Raw genomic sequence first — 16,516 nt, forward strand, 5'->3', positions numbered from 1 at the left:
TGATGGAAATGTACTCCATCAGTGCTGTCCAGTGGGGTAGCTATAGGCCACATGTGGCCACCCTTGCATATGACTAGTGCTACTGAGGAATTTAAATAGCTACATATGGCTCATGGTTACCCTGCCGGTCCTTTTCCCAGTGACAGCCCCTTTCTGCCAAAGAGCTTGAGCCAACTTTGCCACTTAAGGTCAAGTCTAAAACAAGAGAGGTGCCTTTGAAATAACAGTGGAATCCAATGGCAAGCCAAATCTCTAAGACAGTAGAGTGAGACAAGGGAACGGGGACCCAGCCATGGGCAGGGGGAGGAACAGGAGTAAAGAGGAGCGGGAGGGTGGGGGGAGGAGGGCGGGGCCAGGATTCAGGTCCACCACGCCCTCACGTCGGACTAGACCTGAGATTCTTAAATATATATGTATTTTTTCATCTCTGGACACACTTCAATCACACCCCTTCTGCCTTCCCCTCCCAACTGCAAACCAAGTGCAGGAGACAGCACAGCACACGTGAGGGGCCCCTCCCTTTCACCAAAGCTGGGGGCAGGGCACAGCCTGGGGATGGAAGAGCCTCGAAGTGAGGTAAATATGGAGGTTCTAGAATCCAGTGGGCTGAGTTCTAGATCGGGGGGATGGGACCAGGATGCAGCACAGAGGCGAGGTTCTAGAATCAGCAGCTGGGATCTAGAACCCAGTGGTTTCATGATGGGTCTATCGGTTGGGGGTTGTTTGGGGGAGGGTGCAGGAGAAGACAGTCAGTTGTCCTCAGCAGAGGGACTCCCTGGAGGCCACAGGAGTCTAGAGATACGGGGGAATTCAGATTCAGGGAAGGAGGAGTAGGGCCTGGTCCAGAAAAGGCCAGAAAGGCATCTAGACCAAGACGGTGTTCTCCAGTAGGAATGAGAAGACAAGTGGTTCTGCCCCCACTTGCTTGGCCAAAGTGCAGAGGAAGAAGGGAGTTGGGGTGGAGGGATCCTCCAGGCAGAGTTGGACACCCCAGGGAGGGCTCCCTCAGAGTAAACAGGAGTGCACTGGCCTGGAGCCCGAGTTCTGGAGTTGAAATAGAGGACCTGCACTCAGTTAAGTCCCTGAAAGGGCGCCAGCTCTGGACTTGATTGTCTCATTCTCAGGGACGCCATGTGGTTTCCAGTGCTCCCTGGCGCCCTGGCCAGGCCTGCACATGGCAGACTCTGTATGCTGTAGAATTAGTAAGCACACGGGTTTCTAGGAGCCCCAGCATAAAAGGCAACAGAGCAGGTTTCTGAAAACCTCTGGCACCACGGCAGGGCAATGGCAGATCCCTGGCCTCTGGGACAGCCCGGGGGGACTCCAGGGCACAAGAAAGGCACAGTGTTGTGGATACTGGAGTGTTGGGGATTCCAAGAGCGGGGCTAGAGGGGCTGGAGTGTATGGCGGAAGACGTGGGGCTGTGGACCCCACAGAGGGTTGAAGATCTTGAGTGAAGTTTTCGGACAGCGCCATTCCACATCCATTCTCTGGATAAGGGAGGCAGGGTTGGAGGGGCAGGCGCGGGAAGGGGTAGTGTGGGGTTGGAGATTTAGTTGCGTTCCTCGCCCAGGGAGCTGGCGGGGCTAAGGGGTTCGCTGGGGGTGCTGAGTGAGCTGGAGGGCGCCGTGTCCACCGACCCGCGCTTGCTCCCGGTGGAAGAGGTGCAGGAGCCGCGGCGCGGCCACTCGGGCGCGCGGATGTTGCGCCGGTCCTTGGCAGCCTCCTCGTCCTCGTCGTAGCGCTCGCCATCTTCATCCGGTGGTAAGTCCCGGGGTTCCTCCTCATCCTCACTCTGGTGCGGGCTGGAGTGTCTCGACAGCGAAGGTGATGGTGGCACTGAGGCTGGCCGTGGGTAGCGGTAGCCCTGGGTCTGTATACGGAGGTGTGGGTACAAACCGCAGAGTGAGCAGAGGCCCCCTACAGCCAGCCTGAGCGTCCAACGTCCCTGAGGCCTTGTGACTCCAGGAGGGACACCTCGCCTCATCCCCCCACCCCCTTTCTAGCTCCTGGCCCACCAGAGGGACCTTTGGATCCACTTACCGCGTCAGCCTCGTGAGGTTCGTAGGTGAAGTATTCTGGAAAGGCCTTGGCCAGCGCCATGTGGCGCGCTGACATGTAGTACTTGTTGGAGGGAAAGAAGGGGGTGGGCATCAGGGGGCAGAAGCAGACCCCGCGCCCCGAGATTTGGCGACAGGGCAAGTCCTGGCTACACCTTTCATCAGATAAGCACACCCCCGGGCAATTTTTAGTTGGCCAAGGCTCCACCTCTTATGTAGATAAGCAGGGCTATGAATGGGCAGCCTCTGAGCCACACCCACCAAGAGGGTGGGATTCTCCAATCAGGTACCTCTTTGGCCACACCCTATGCAAGTAGAGAACTTCCAACCCAGGCATCTTCTGGACGTTAGTTTCTCAAAGGGACAGCAAGCGTTACAAAAAAGAGAGCGTGCCCTTTGTGCCAGCTTTCAAGGCTTGGGGAATCAGACACCCAGAGCCGGAAGTGACTGATTCACCGGCAGAGGACAGGGAGGGGAGTTATACCCGGCCTAGGTATTTCCAGTCCAGAAGGTCAGAGAGGCGCTCCGTTCGGTTCCGCTGAATAATGCGCTGCCTTCGGCTCTGCTGGCAGAAACTGTAGAGGAAGGAGGTGAGCTGCGAGCAGGAATCATCCAGGCTGCGGAATCGCCGGTCCAGAATGTAGATACCTGTCGGGGCCAGGACGGGGGTCTCAGAGAACAGACTGAAACCTTCATTCTCTCTGGGACTCTGCGAGCACCAGGAGGCCTCCCTCCCACCGGGACTAAGGAGACCACTCCCTCCTCTTAGTGGCCCAAGAGTCCACGCCCCTCTTTCCCAGTATTCAAGAATTTCGGTTCTCAGTCCGGACGCTGACCGTAAGCTGAGGGGTCTGCGATGTGTTCCTCCATGAAGCAGCCGAACCCGGAGAGGTTGGTGGAGACACTGGGGATACCCATTACCGTGCACTCAGCTGCGGGAAGGTGTGAGAAAAGGTCTGCTTACTTTCCCCTTTCAGTAGTGTCTTAAATCCCAATAAAAGCGTCAATGGCGCCCTCTACTGGAGCCTTTAACAAGTGCCGGGCGCTGTGCTGAGCAAATCAGAGGCCAGAAAAATCAAGCTGTGCATTAGCCTACGAGTGATAGTCCCTATTTCTTAGAGGGGACGCTAAGAGGTCCAGAAAAGGGAATTCACTTTCCCCAGGGGCTCAGGGTAAGAAAAAGCCTATAATTGGGCAATAAGGATGCTAATCTATTAAGCCTGGTACTCTGGGCCAGAGTCGACCATTTTAATGAATCCTTACAACCTGTAAGATACTTTGCTTGCCAGGTTACACTGTTTTGGTTTTCATAGCTTCATAATCTGTTTTGTTGTTGTTATTGTTCATTTGTTTGTTTTGTTTTTTTGCTTTTTTTTGCCACACTGTGCGGAATGTGGGATCTTAGTTCCCCAACTGGAGATGGAACGCCCCCCCCAACACCTGCATAGGGAGCCAGGAACCTCAATCACTGGACCACCACAGAAGTCCCCATAGTCTGTTTTGATAGGAGGTAGGATAAGATCTCTCATTATAACTAACCCTGTGTGCAGAGCACGTTCTATACCTCATTTACTACCTTAAAATAATGCTGAGAAATGCTTCAAGGAGTTTATTATACTTCTTATGTAAGTGTTTCTAAAAATATCTGTAAGCTGCAAAAGTAGGCACTTTTTGACAAGGCTTATTAAAAAAAAAAATAGAGGCTAAAGGAAGCACTTCTAGCTCAGTGGGTAAAGTATCTGCCTGCAGTGGAGGAGACCTGGGTTCAACTCCTTAGTCAAGAAGATCCCCTGAAGAAGGAAATGGCAACCCACTCCAATATTCTTGCCTGGGGAATCCCATGGACAGAGGAGCCTGGCGGGCTACAGTCCATGGGGTTGCAAAGTGTCAGACACAACTTAGTGACTAAACCACCACCACCACGGGAAAAATAGGGTTGGGGCTGGTCACATCGTTTTAACCGTGGATGAAAACAAAACTGGCAAGTTTCCTAATCATCACATAAGCACTATTTAAAAGATTTGTCAAATTACTTATCACTGAAGAAATATTACAGCAAATGTGGTATTTATTTTGCCTTAAAAACATACGAAAGTAGCTGGACTGTTAGCAAACTGTGCATTTAGCTGTTGTTGTTTGCGGAAACCAAACAGTAGCAAACACAGAAATCACGTGTGAACTCTGACATCAGCCCTCTAGTTACTCATCACATGAGCTGCTGTGTCACAGAAACACATGAACAGACTGTTCCCATTGTTCCTCTTTCGAAAGGGTGGAGCTTGGCGCTCAGGGAGGGCGAGTCCCTTGGCTCAGGATGATGCCAGATGCTGAACTCACCAGGTGTGTAGCCCCAAGGCTCATAGTAGGAGGGGAAGACCCCAAGGTGGCAGCCACGGACAAACTCCTCATAGTCCACGGGAAGCAGAGGGCTTGTAGAGGACAGGAACTCTGGGTGAAAAATCACCTGGCAGCAAAAAACAAGGGCTCAGCCTGAGCACCTTATTTAGCTCCTCCCTGGGTAGAAGGAGCTCCCTGGATGGCCCAGAGAGGACGCAAGACTTGACCAAAGCCACACAAGTCAGTGTCAGGACAAAGATAGGAATCAAAGGCTGTCTGCCTCGGAAGCAAAGGTTCTTTCTAAACACCACAATCCTTTCATAAACTAGGGGAGATGGGGAACGTGAGGGCCAGGCTCCATCTCCTATATCACACCCCTTCCTCCTAAACCACTCCCCCTGACTTTGCCCAACCCACCCTGGCCAGTGTGCTCACCTTGACTCTGTCAGCACTACTATTGAAGAGGCCGATTCGGCGGATGGTTGTCAAGATGGGGTCCGAGGAGTCATCCAGCATATTGTGGGTGCACACAGGAGGGAAAGATTGCCGCTGTAGGGGCCACAGTGGGGATGGGGGGTCAGGGAAGGGCCAGAAGGCTCTCTCCTTCCTCATAAGCCATGCTGATCCTGGGGATCTGAGGGGACCACAATTCCTACCAGGTTGTGGAGCAACCCAGGAGATTACCAGGAGTTGTAGATTTCCTACTTGGCTCTATCTGTAAAGGTTTTCATTTCCCTTTAACCACCATGAGCTGAAATGAAACTATAATCTTCAGCTGTCTTTGAGGCAGAACCAGGGTTGACATGCCTCACAGAATACAGGGAATTGTAGCTACACTTGTTCTGTACTCTGGGCTGTCATCAAAGAAACCCAAAGGGATTGTAACTCCCAGCAATTGATGGGGGCAGAGACTGTGCCTTTCAGGGACTGCTTGCTGGGAGTTACAGTTTTCTTATGAAAATCCTGGATCTCCTTCTCTCCACCTGCACCCTCAAAAGAAACCACAGTTCCCATGAGTCACTGAAGGAAGACAAAGCTAGTGCAATAGCAGTCCCAGGGACTGCTGGGATGTATAGTTCTTCGCAGCTGTCCCATTATTCCTCTCATTAAAAAAATCTACTCATCTTCAGTTTACTGACTCCAGGAGCCCAGGAAATGACAACTCCCAGCAGCCTCACGACAAAAACATCCTCAGTGAGGCCAACTGCCTTTAGGAACTTTTGGAAATTATAGTTTGGCCAAAAACAGGTCACACCTTATTTGAACAACTTGGCTGTCTTGGTTTCCATTCCCCAGATAATGGATCACCAACACTGACCACAGATGCCAAAAACCCATGATTCCAGAGAAGAAAAGAACTCTAATTCCCAGAAGTCTCTGGGGGCAGAGAGAGTCAAGGCAGCAAAAAAGCCCCAGGGGCTGCTGGGAGTTGTAGTTCTCATTCTGTGGCTGCCAATTTTTCTCCAAGGTTTCCCATCCCTCTAATTAGCCCCAGGTATGTAAAGAAGCTACAACTCCCAGGGCTATCTGGGAACTTAGAAACAACCAGTGGGAGAAGAAACATCAACTGCTGAGAATTTTTCATGTTCTTCAAGGAGTGTTTCAGCTGACCCCAGTCTACCCCCCCCAGAGGATCAACAAAACTACCACTCCCAGCAGCCTCTGGGGAAAGAGATAGAGGTAGCATGCAGCAAAGCCCAAAGTCAGCAGGGAGTTGTAATTCTCCTTTTGTGGTGACCTTCACAAAGAGTCTAACACAACTCAGCATCTAACACTTTCATTATTGACTTTAGTCTAAGGTCCCTCTACCTTTTGTTCATGGATTCCCCAAGGACTCAAAGGAACTACAACTCCCAGCAGCCTCGGTGGCAGAATAAGCTGTGGGAAATCAGGCTGCCCTAAAGGCTTCTGGGAATTGAAGTTATACCAGTCAGCTCACACCCTTCTGACTTCAAAATTGATTCCTGGAATAAGGGCTTGGCGATAAAGCAGAACTCCCAGCCATCTCTGGGGTCAGAGCTAACATGGCAGTCTGCCTCAGGGGCTGCTGCTGGGAATCGCCATCTCTCGACTCGGGAGTCCAAACCATACCTGCGTGGCAAAGATGGCTCTCTTCATCATAGTGAAGTCCTCCTTGTCCAGCATCTTGTTCATGTCTGGGAGGCTCCCCCTGTAAGGCGAGCAGGGGGATGCATCTGGGCATGGGTGACAAGAGGGTTTAGAGTCCAGGAGGAAGCAGGGCTGAGGGCAGGGCACTCACACCAGCAAGGATTCGTAAAGCTTCCTCCCAAACTTTTCCTTCACTGTGTTGGCCGTATCCCTGGAGGAAGCAGAGCGACAACATTACATAGAGACCAGCTGCCATTCATTGTTAGGCTTCTGGGGCAGCTGGGAAGTTGAGGTCTGAGCAGAGAGAAGCCCTGGGGATTTCTGGGCTGGAGGATGGGGACTCAGGGAATTAGGTCCTGGAAGGTTTGTCTTCCTTGTGCCTTGCATCAGCTGTGTGGCCAGGGACAGATGGCCTTCCCTCTCTGACTTCCGTGACTCATCTGTCAGACGGGGATAAAAATAGAAGCAACCTCAAAGGTTTGCAGTGCGAATTCGATGAGGTCATGACAAAAAATGCACAGTGCCCGGCACACAGCGAGCCTTCCAGAAATGTCAGCTATTATTAGGATTTGTGCTAGTGATGCTAAGCCCCATTTTATTAAAAGGGAAAATTACGTTCTAAGAGGGGAAAATGTATGGACACAAGTAAAGCTAGCCAAGTGCCACCCTACAATGTCATTGACATTCCTCTGTTCATGGTTCTCTCAGAGCTCTGGCTTCATTTTCTACCCCATCTCCCTAGGGCATTCTGCTCCATCCCCATTGGCTTCCTTGCTGTTTCTCAAACATGCCCCAGGGCCTTCGCACATGGTGTTCCCTCTGCCTGAAATGCTATTCCCCAGATATACACAATGCTCTCTCCCTCATTTCCTCTCTTGGTCTCTACTTGCTGGTACTTTCTCACTGTGACCTGTCCTGACAACCCCATCTCATACTCCAGTCCTGCTTTTTTTTTTTTTTTGGCCAGAGCACTGTCTATAGAACTTTCTAGAATGTGAACTCAATGAGGGCAAGGATTTTATCTTTCTAGTTCACAACTGTGTTCCCAGTGCCTGGAACAGCACCTGGCACACAGTAGGAGCTCAAGGAATAGCCAGCCAATGGCTAGTGAGTGGGTTTTATAGGTGAAGAAATTGAGGCTTGGACTTCCCTGATGGTCCAGTGGTTAAGAATCCACATGCCAATGGAGGGGACGCAGGTTTGATCCCTGGTCTGGGAAATCCCACAGGCCCTAGGCAACTAACCTGTGCACCACAACTAGTGACACCACACTCTAGAGCCTGCAAGCCACAACTACTGAAGCCTGTGCATCCCGGAGCCCGTGCTCCGCAACAAGAGAAGCCACCACAATGAGATGCCTGCACACGGCAACTCAAAGGTAGCCCCAGCTCAACACGACTAGAGAAAGCCCATGTGCAGCAACAAAGACCCAGGTGCAGCCAAAAATAAAATAATTAAAAAAAAAAAAAAAAAACTGAGGCTTGTGCAACTAAGAGTTCACATGCTAAACTAAAGATCCTGTGTGCTGCAACTAAGACTCAGGGAAGCCAAATAAATAATAAACATTAAAAGAAAAAAGAGGTCTTCCCTGATAGCTCAGTGGGTAAAGAATCTGCCTGCAATGCAGGAGACCCAGGTTCAATTCCTGGGTCAGGAAGATCCCTTGGAGAAGGGAAAGGCTACCCACTCCAGTATTCTGACCTGGAGAGCCCATGGACTGTATAGTCCATGGGGTCGCAAAGAGTCAGACATGACTGAGCGACTTCCACTCCCACAACTGTATATGACACAATGCAGGGGACACGGGTTCAATCCCTGGTCCAGAAAGATACCACATCCCATGGAGCAACTAAGCTCCACAACTGAGCTGAGCCCACACAGCCAAACTAGAGAGTAACCCCCCTCTCATCACAACTAGAGAAAGCCCGTGCACAGCAATGAAGACCCAGCACACCCAAGAAAAGAAGGAAAAGAGAAAGGCTTGAGAGGCTGAGTGGTTGGCCTCAAGTTACAAAGCCAGAGTGGGACAGGGCATGAGCCGAACTCGCTAGTTGGATATCAGAGCCCTGGTCCTGCTGTCATGTTCACCCTGCCTGTGACTGCAACTTCGTACTGCCCCAGGGCTGGAGACATCTGAGGCAAGTGACTTTGCTAGGAATCAGGTTGGGGATGGGTTGATCATGTTACAGATCACAAAACTGAGACTCCAGGAGAAACGGGGGACCCAAAGCACAGAGCTGGGAGTGGGAGCTGCAGGAAATGCTGGGCCAAGGACTGCTGACCAAAGCTGCTTGCGCACGGCCTGGCCCTTAAGGGTTTCCACGTTGAAATTGTTGGTCCGAGCTGGCATGATGAAGAAGGCGACCACCGTCTGCTCGCTGCCATTCACCTGGGGCAGAGGAAAGGGAGGGCCTTGTGTGTGTGTGTATGTATGTGTGAGTAAGAATCACATGGGAGAAGGCTGAGACCACCCACCCTTTTCCACCCTCCAAGACCACTAGGACCCTGCCATGTCCCTTCCTGTTAAGAATATAGGACAGAGCTACCATCCCCACTGGGACTCTGATCCTCCTTCTGAGTCATCCCTACACTCCCATTTTATACATAGGTTTCCATGCCCCCACCTCCCCAGGTCTCCATTCTCCTTCTCCTTGACCCCTTGCAGCCCAGGCCTTACTCTGAGCAGATAGTTGAGCCGGGCCAAGGCCTCCAGGAAGACGTCAGCCCCCTTGTTGGAGAACTCGTAGCGGCCGGCGATAAAGAAGTACAAGGTCTTGTCCAAGTTGAAATCTAGGTGCCTAAAGAAGCCACAACCCAGGGTGAAGCCAAGACCCTCACCCACTCACCCCAGCCTCGAAACTACAAACCCCAGACGCCACAGGGGCAAAGAATATTTTAGGACAGAGGCATCATGGGAGCTCATCATGGGAACTGTGGTTCTTTTCTCCGTCTTTAGACAGGGATTTCCTTAAATACTCAGCTGTTGTGCTGGTGCTCAAGAACTCAAGAGACAGAGCCCTCAGCTCTCCCCTCTGTTGGCCCCAGGAGTCTGGGCTCCCAACCCCCTCCTCTCTTGAGACCTAAGTATCTGGCCTACATACCCATAAAAATGGCCCCGCACAAACTCCTGGATTCGAGCCTTGCTCTGAGCATGGAGGTTCTGGAACTCATGCATGGCAGAGAATTTCTTCACATTCAGTCCATTGGGGGTCACGATATCTGGGATTGGGGGAGAAGGTCCCACATTTCATTTCTTCATTCAGATCAATGTGGCTGAATGAATAAATGAAGGAAAGATCCCTTTCCTTTCACAATGTCTTTGTTTCGATAGCTCCTCTGTGAGTTCCTGTGGTGACCCAATTGCCCTACCACTCAGACACCTTCTTGCCCAATGTTGCCTGCTTATATTCAGAAGCCTAACCACAACTCCCATCAGCCCTTGTGAATGGCTAACTAAACAGGGAACAGATCAGCATCAAGACTTCTGGGAGTTGTAGTTCTTTTGTTTCCCTTACGCTACCCTGAGCTGGGGGAGTGAATCAACGTCCCCATCCTGTTTCTCTACCTTCAAGTCTCTTTTACGGCCCCAACTGTTTCCTATTGTCATAGAAATTAAAGCGTGTCAGTGAAAAACTATAACCCCTACCAGCCACTGGGGTGAAATTCCAGGAACATAAGGAGCTGTCCAGCCAAAGGCCTTGCACCCATCGACAATGGATGCTCTAGTGTGGAAAGAATAATTGGTTCCAACACTGCTTTTCTCAAAAACAAAATCCAAGGAAACTCCTTCCTCTTTGTAAAACCAATATCTATATTAGTCAGTAAAAGAATTTTACCATTTCTCAAATTAAAGAAACTACACCTCCCATTAGCCTCTAGGGTATACAGTCAGGCAGCCTCATATTTAGATCAGCAACTTATGGCCTTCTGGGAGTTGTAGTTCTCTGCTCTTTACAGCAAAAAAAAAAAAAAAAAAGAAAAAAGTTGGTTCAAGCCTTGGCATAGACTACCGCATTTACGTCTGCAGTCCCCAGGCAATTTCCTACCTGGTTTCCTTTTGAGTAGGTGCTGAGCCTCGATGGCGGTGATCTGGGACACAGTAGTGAAGACATGAGCGCAGTGGGCTGCGGCCCGTTCCATGCAATAGCGGTGATAGATTTGCCTCTCACCTGCTTCCTTGTCCACGTTGAACTGGGCAGGCAGAAAGGGCAATCAGGTTAGAAGGACTGGGGAAAGACAGAAGGTCTGGTCTCCAGTGTCTTAGGGGAGACGGGGGCTGGAAGCTGGACTCCTGGGTCTGAGGGTGGAGAGGACTTGGGATTTGGACTCCTGGGTCCTAGGAGAAGAGGGAACTTGATCCCCTTGGGCTTTGAAGACAGCTTTGGGCTGTCTTGTAACATTGGCAACCCCCATTTGCCACACTCCCAGCTCACATTCTCCAGGTTGTTGTAGAAGTCCACAGCCCCAGCACACAAGTATCGCCCCAGCAGCGTGGCATGGGTGGTGAAGATGGTAGCCACGGGCAGCCTCCGGGCGCGGCACAGGCAGAGCCCAACGCCCGCCAACCACTCGTGGAAGTGTGCGACCACATGTGGTTTCTCCTCGCTCTGGGCCAGGAACTGTGGGGTAACAGAGACAGGGCCCCTGTGTCTCCATGTATTTTGTGAAGACAACCAGTGATCCCCCACATAGATGAGGAAGCAGGAGAGCAGTAAATCTACCCCCACTACTGTACAGAGTGGGTGGTGACCTACTGCAATCCCCATCAAACAAGGACCTCTTCAACCCTTGAGGCCGCTGGACTAGCTGACCCATCCCCAGAGGCTGATGGGAGCTGTTTTTTTGACCAACCTTCTAAGTCCCAGCAGGGATGAACTGGAAAGACCAAAGTTTTCCCCAGGTCATGAACACAATTCTTGGAGACCCCTTATGGCAGTCAAGAGTAGACCTGTACCCAACACTTGCTGAAGGACTACAACTCCCAGGATGCCCTAGAAGCAGTCAGTTTATAAAATGTCCCAAGGCGTAGGGGAAAAAAAGCATCTTGAGCCTTTTAAAACCTAAAAGAGGGTCAGTAACAAGATTCCTGGTTCTCAGATAGGCTGGGGATTCCTAAACATCCGGAGCCCCATCTGAAAGCCAAGTCTAGCCCAATATGGGATGAGAGAATTACGACTCCCAGAATTCCCTGGGGTGAGCCTTCCCGTCAAGCCAGCCTCCTCTAGAGCTAGGGGCTTGCAATTTCCATATTTGGAAGACTGGAGTGAATGATCTGGAGGTGAGATTGGTTCTCTGAGGAAAGAAGAATCTAGGCCCCTGGATGTCCATGTTCCCAAAGATTAGAGCTAATCCCTGGATTAAAGGACTACAATTCCCAGAATGCTCGGGCAGAAGAGACACCAACCACCCTCCGACCACCTGGCAACCCTCTGGCCAGGGGCTGATGGCCACTGTACTCTGGGGCCTGGGGTCAAAAGCAGTGACACGGACACGGACAGTGGGGCCTACCTCACCCAGGAACCAGGTGGTGAGAAAGCCAAAAAGGACGGCGTCGTTGGCCTCCCGGTCGTACCAGGGCACCCCAATGTTGCATGTGTCCCACAGCTCCCCCTTCCAGCGCTCCAGGGCCCAGGCTGAGGCCCCCACATCGAGGAGCACCACCAGGGGGCCCCCCTCAATCAGCCAGCGCCCGAAATACACCTGCAGAGGGAACACAGGAAGGCTTAAGGTTTTGGCCACCTGTCTCTGGTCACAGCATCTGTGTTTCTCCCGTCCCCAGGCAGACGTCCGGGCTCATAGCCTGGGTTCTTCTACCTTCTTTTTCTTTACCTGCTGCTAATTTTTCACCCATGGCCTTATTTATCCTTTTGCTGTTAGTTATTCCTCCCACAATCTTTTCTCATCTCGGCTGTGGCATCTCTCCCCATTCCTTCCTTCATTTCTTTCTTTTCAAAAGTTTTGTTTATTTTTGCCATGCTGCACAGAATGTGGGATCTTAGTTCCTGATCAGGGATTGAACTTGCGCCCCCTGCGTGGGAAGTGTGGAGTCTTAACCACTGCACCACCAGGAAAGTCCCCCTTGCTTAGCTTCTATAACGGCTGTGTCCCTTCACTACTTATAACCCACACTGCATATGTCCTGTCTCCTTGCCCTGTACCACCTTGTTTATCCACCCTGCTAATCATTTCTCCAACCCGCTGCCTTGTTTCTCTGTCCGCTGCCACATTTCTCCCACCAGTCATCAAGTGGCTTTCTCCCATCAACTTTCCTTTCTGCGGCTCACTGGCTGCTTCTTTTTACCCTTCTTGCTGCCTTGTTTCTGATTCTTTCACCATATATGTCACCTGCTTCCTCTTTCCCCTGCCCCCAGCCCATCTTATACTCTGCAGCCTCCTTTCTAATACTGCCCACCCACTTTCCACACCCTGGGGCTACCACTGCTGGGTTTCTAAGCCTCCAGGTTGGATTTCTGCCCCCTGCTACATTTCTCTGATCTGCTGGCTTCCTCCAGATTCCTGTGGCCCAGCTTCTGGGCCTACTGCCACACCTCCATCCGGCTGAGCCACCCTACTCCTCCCCACGTGGCTTTTCCCTGATGCCCCTCCCCCTCCCAGCTGTTGTCTGCCCTTTTGCTGGGGGGGCTATTCTTAGGCCCCCAGCACGTGGACAGCAGCTGCCCTAGGGTTCCCTAGGGACACAGTCCCTCCTGATTGGACTCCAGACCCCATCCCAAACCAGAGGCCATGAATGAATGAAGGCAAGCCTGTACCTCTCCCTCCCAGAGCCCAACCTGCCCTGCTGCCTTCAGGCCTAACCTCTGTTCTCATCATCTTCACTGGGTGCCTGGCACTCTCCCCCTCGTCTTTTTAATTCCCGACTCTGCCCATCCGAAACTCTGTCCCCTGGGTCTGCCCGCCTCTCTTCCTCAGTTACCCATCTTCCTCTCTCCTTTGAGACCCTTCTCTCTAAAACATCAGGCTACCTCTCTTCCCTATCTAGACTCTATTTTCCCTTTTGCTCTAACCACTGGGCAACCACCACTTTTGGGGACACTCAGCATGTCTCCATCAGCTATCTCATTTGTCTACCTGCCCACCTCACTCTGCAAACTGTTTTAAGTAATAATGATGTGATAATAATAACCACGAAGATAATAGCTCCACAGCGTGAACTGCATGCCAGGACCTGGGTTGAAGACTTTTTATGATCTATTTCATCCTCCCAAGAAATCTCTACAGTGGATGCTATCAGCATGTTTATCAGTCAAGGTTGCACGGGAGGAAGCAGAGAAGGTGAATTTTGTATGTGTGAACCATTTTTAAAGTCTTTAATGAATTTGTTACAATATTGTTTCTGTTGTATGTTTTGTTTCTTTGGCAACCAAGGATGTGGGATCTTAGCTTCCTGACCAGGGATCAAGCCCACAACCTCCTGCATTGGAAGGTGAAGTCTTAATCACTGAACTGCCTGGGAAGTCCCCAGAGGAGATGAATTTGAACTTCACGCTCCAGAACAACTGCTCTGACCTCCTGCCTCACCCCCACCCCACACCCACCAGGTTTTCTAGGTCCATCTAGCTCTTTCCCTCTCTCTGCATCTGAGGACCTTGACCTCTTCCTCTTAGGACCATCTTTTAGTCTGTCTTGTACCTGCTGTCTGTGTTTATTCACCAGTGTCCTAGAGCTGGGGGTTCACCCACTCACTTCACAGAGTCCTGTATCTCTCTGACTATCTGTCAATCTTACCTCCTCTGTGTCTGCCTGGGAAAGTACTGGGCCATCCTGAGTTTCTGTCCAGGCCTCCCTGTCTCCCTGGGGCTGTCCACCCTCTGCTCTTTCTCCTTCCGCTGCCCCCACCCCGCGCTCGGCCGGGCCATGTCCCACCTTGCAGCCCTTGCTGTTCATGGAATCCAGTGTCCTCTTCAGGGCCGGGGTCGGGGGTTCCAGCAGTTCCACCTGGGTCCTCACGCCCTGCTCCGTGTACGGTCCCACCAGGTAGTAGTTGTCACCCCACTCGTCCCCCGTCACCTTTGCCTTCGTCTGCAGCACGGTGTAGATGCCGCCCACTGTGGGCCCAAGTACATGAGGACAGGCCCCAGCTGAGGTCTACACATCTGCGGCCTGGGGAGAGGCGTGGGTGCACAGGAGCCCGGGACCTCTGGCTCAGAGGGAAGAGGGAACTGGGAGCCCACACTTCAGGGTCAGAGGGAGGAGGGGAGAGGGGGTTGATGGAATGGTACTCCTGGGTCGATGGGAGGAGGGGGCTGGGGTCAGGACTTGGGAGGGAGGAGAGGGTTCAGGCTGGACTTCTGAGTCTGAGAGAAGGGACTGGGGGCCTCGGCTCCCAGGTGTGAGAGAATTATGGGCTGGGGCCAAGGAGGACAGAAGCTGACAATGGTTATCAGGGTCCAGGTTCTTGAACTGCCAGCTTAAGGGAGCTGGGTTTAAATTCCCAGTCAGGCTCCAGGACACAATAAGGGAGAATCCCTCTTCATGGCCTCATTTAGGTTCCCACAGTTGTCCCAAAGAAGCTAGAGCTGTCATCCCTCACCCACCAGGGACTCTGCCGACCTGTCCCTCAGTTCTCTCTCCCCACATGGGGACACAGGCACACATGCCCCTGCCCCTCCCATGAATCCATTCCAGACTCCTTACTCCTGCAGCCTGGACCCTGGCGAGCCACGGCTCCATGTTTGCAGACACCCACAGCCCCGCCACCCACTGCCCCCTTTTCTCTCCCAAAACTCAGCAATGCAAAATCCCAACTTCCTTCCTTCTGTGGAGCTAGACTGCCTCGCTCCTGGGTTTCCAGCACCAGCCTTCTCCAAACCCATAATATTAGGCCCTTTGGAGCCTGGAACCCAGAAATCCAGGCCCCCAGCCACTCCCATCCCAGGGCCCACCCCTTGACCAACTTAGGACTTCCCAGTCTTCCCCCAATCCAGCACGCATGTGTCTGAGGCCACAGGTTCCTCTATGCCTCCAAACCCGGAGCTCAGGCACTCAGAACCCTGCCATCCAGGCCCCAACACTCTCTCACCCTAGGATCTAAGAATCAGGGTCTCCAGCCTCCTCGTGTATTTACCCTCAAATGACCAGTTCCCCAAATTCTCCCACCACGATGCGTGCATCTCATCTCCAAGTGGGCTCTCTTCCAAATCCGGAGTTACATCCCAAGATCCTTCCCCACCTAGGGCCACAGTTCTGAAGTGCCAAACCCTCACCCCCGCATCTCCTTCCGATCGAGGACCCAAACCTCTGGTCTTTTCCATTTTAACCCCCTCTCCCCTAGGACCCAGGACCTGGGTTTCCAAGCTCCTTTCATCTTACGCGATTCATCCCCACCCTCCAGGGCCCAGGAGACAAACTCCAGCCCCTCTCCAAGGGCACAGGAGTCACAGGCTCCTTGCCCAGGACCCAAGAATCATGCCATGCAGCCTCGTTCGCTGTTACTCAATATTCCGGGCCCCCATCCCCGCCTGCTCGTCTCGTCCGGTCCCTCTGCCCGGTCTGCTCACCCTTGTTGGCCACCTCCCAGGCCACCTCGAAGAGCACTGTGTTCTCCAGGTCGAATTCATCCTCCCAGTCCTCCAGTCCTGGCAGGGAGGACATGGACAAAGTGCGGTTTAGAGGCATGGCCGACGCGGTTAGAGGGCTCCGGGGGGCCACTGGTGGGGGCCCCGGAGGTGTCGAAGGAATGCACTGGGCAGGGCGCTGGGCCAGGTAGCTGGTGCCCGACGGGAAGCTCGCACCGCCCTCGGCTTCCTATTGCACGACCGCACCCCCGCCCGGAGCGGTCAGACCCGGGCAGCAAGCGGCCGCAGCGTCACTGAGCCCCTTGGGGCTCCTGCAGTGAAACCTTGCGGCCACCAGGAGGCGGCGCCCGCCCCCCCGGCCAACGCCATTGGTCTGCGTCCGGGGGCGGGGCTCCCGCGTCTTCTCATTGGTGGACAGTGTAGCGTTCACTCGGTTCGGCCCCGCCTCCGCCTCGACAGCTGAAGGGAGCTCGG

At 52.6% G+C, this 16,516-nt stretch overlaps 1 protein-coding gene across 1 annotated transcript; it reads right to left on the minus strand.

Moving 5' to 3' along the window:
• Positions 1 to 398: 398 nt before the first annotated feature.
• GYS1 (glycogen synthase 1) lies at positions 399 to 16,348 on the minus strand. Its single transcript, XM_065926469.1, has 16 exons — positions 16,025 to 16,348; positions 14,391 to 14,572; positions 12,015 to 12,206; positions 10,940 to 11,125; positions 10,553 to 10,697; positions 9,608 to 9,725; positions 9,184 to 9,304; positions 8,789 to 8,895; positions 6,658 to 6,717; positions 6,489 to 6,567; positions 4,833 to 4,946; positions 4,398 to 4,524; positions 2,897 to 2,992; positions 2,545 to 2,708; positions 2,044 to 2,124; positions 399 to 1,873 (listed from the first exon to the last, which is right to left on the minus strand). The coding sequence occupies exons 1-16, from the start codon at positions 16,140 to 16,142 to the stop codon at positions 1,553 to 1,555; spliced, it is 2,211 nt and encodes a 736-aa protein (XP_065782541.1). The 5' UTR covers positions 16,143 to 16,348; the 3' UTR covers positions 399 to 1,552.
• Between the last annotated feature and the right edge of the window lie 168 nt (positions 16,349 to 16,516).

Source organism: Muntiacus reevesi, chromosome 2, assembly GCF_963930625.1.
Source record: "Muntiacus reevesi chromosome 2, mMunRee1.1, whole genome shotgun sequence".
Taxonomy (NCBI): Eukaryota; Metazoa; Chordata; class Mammalia; order Artiodactyla; family Cervidae; genus Muntiacus; species Muntiacus reevesi.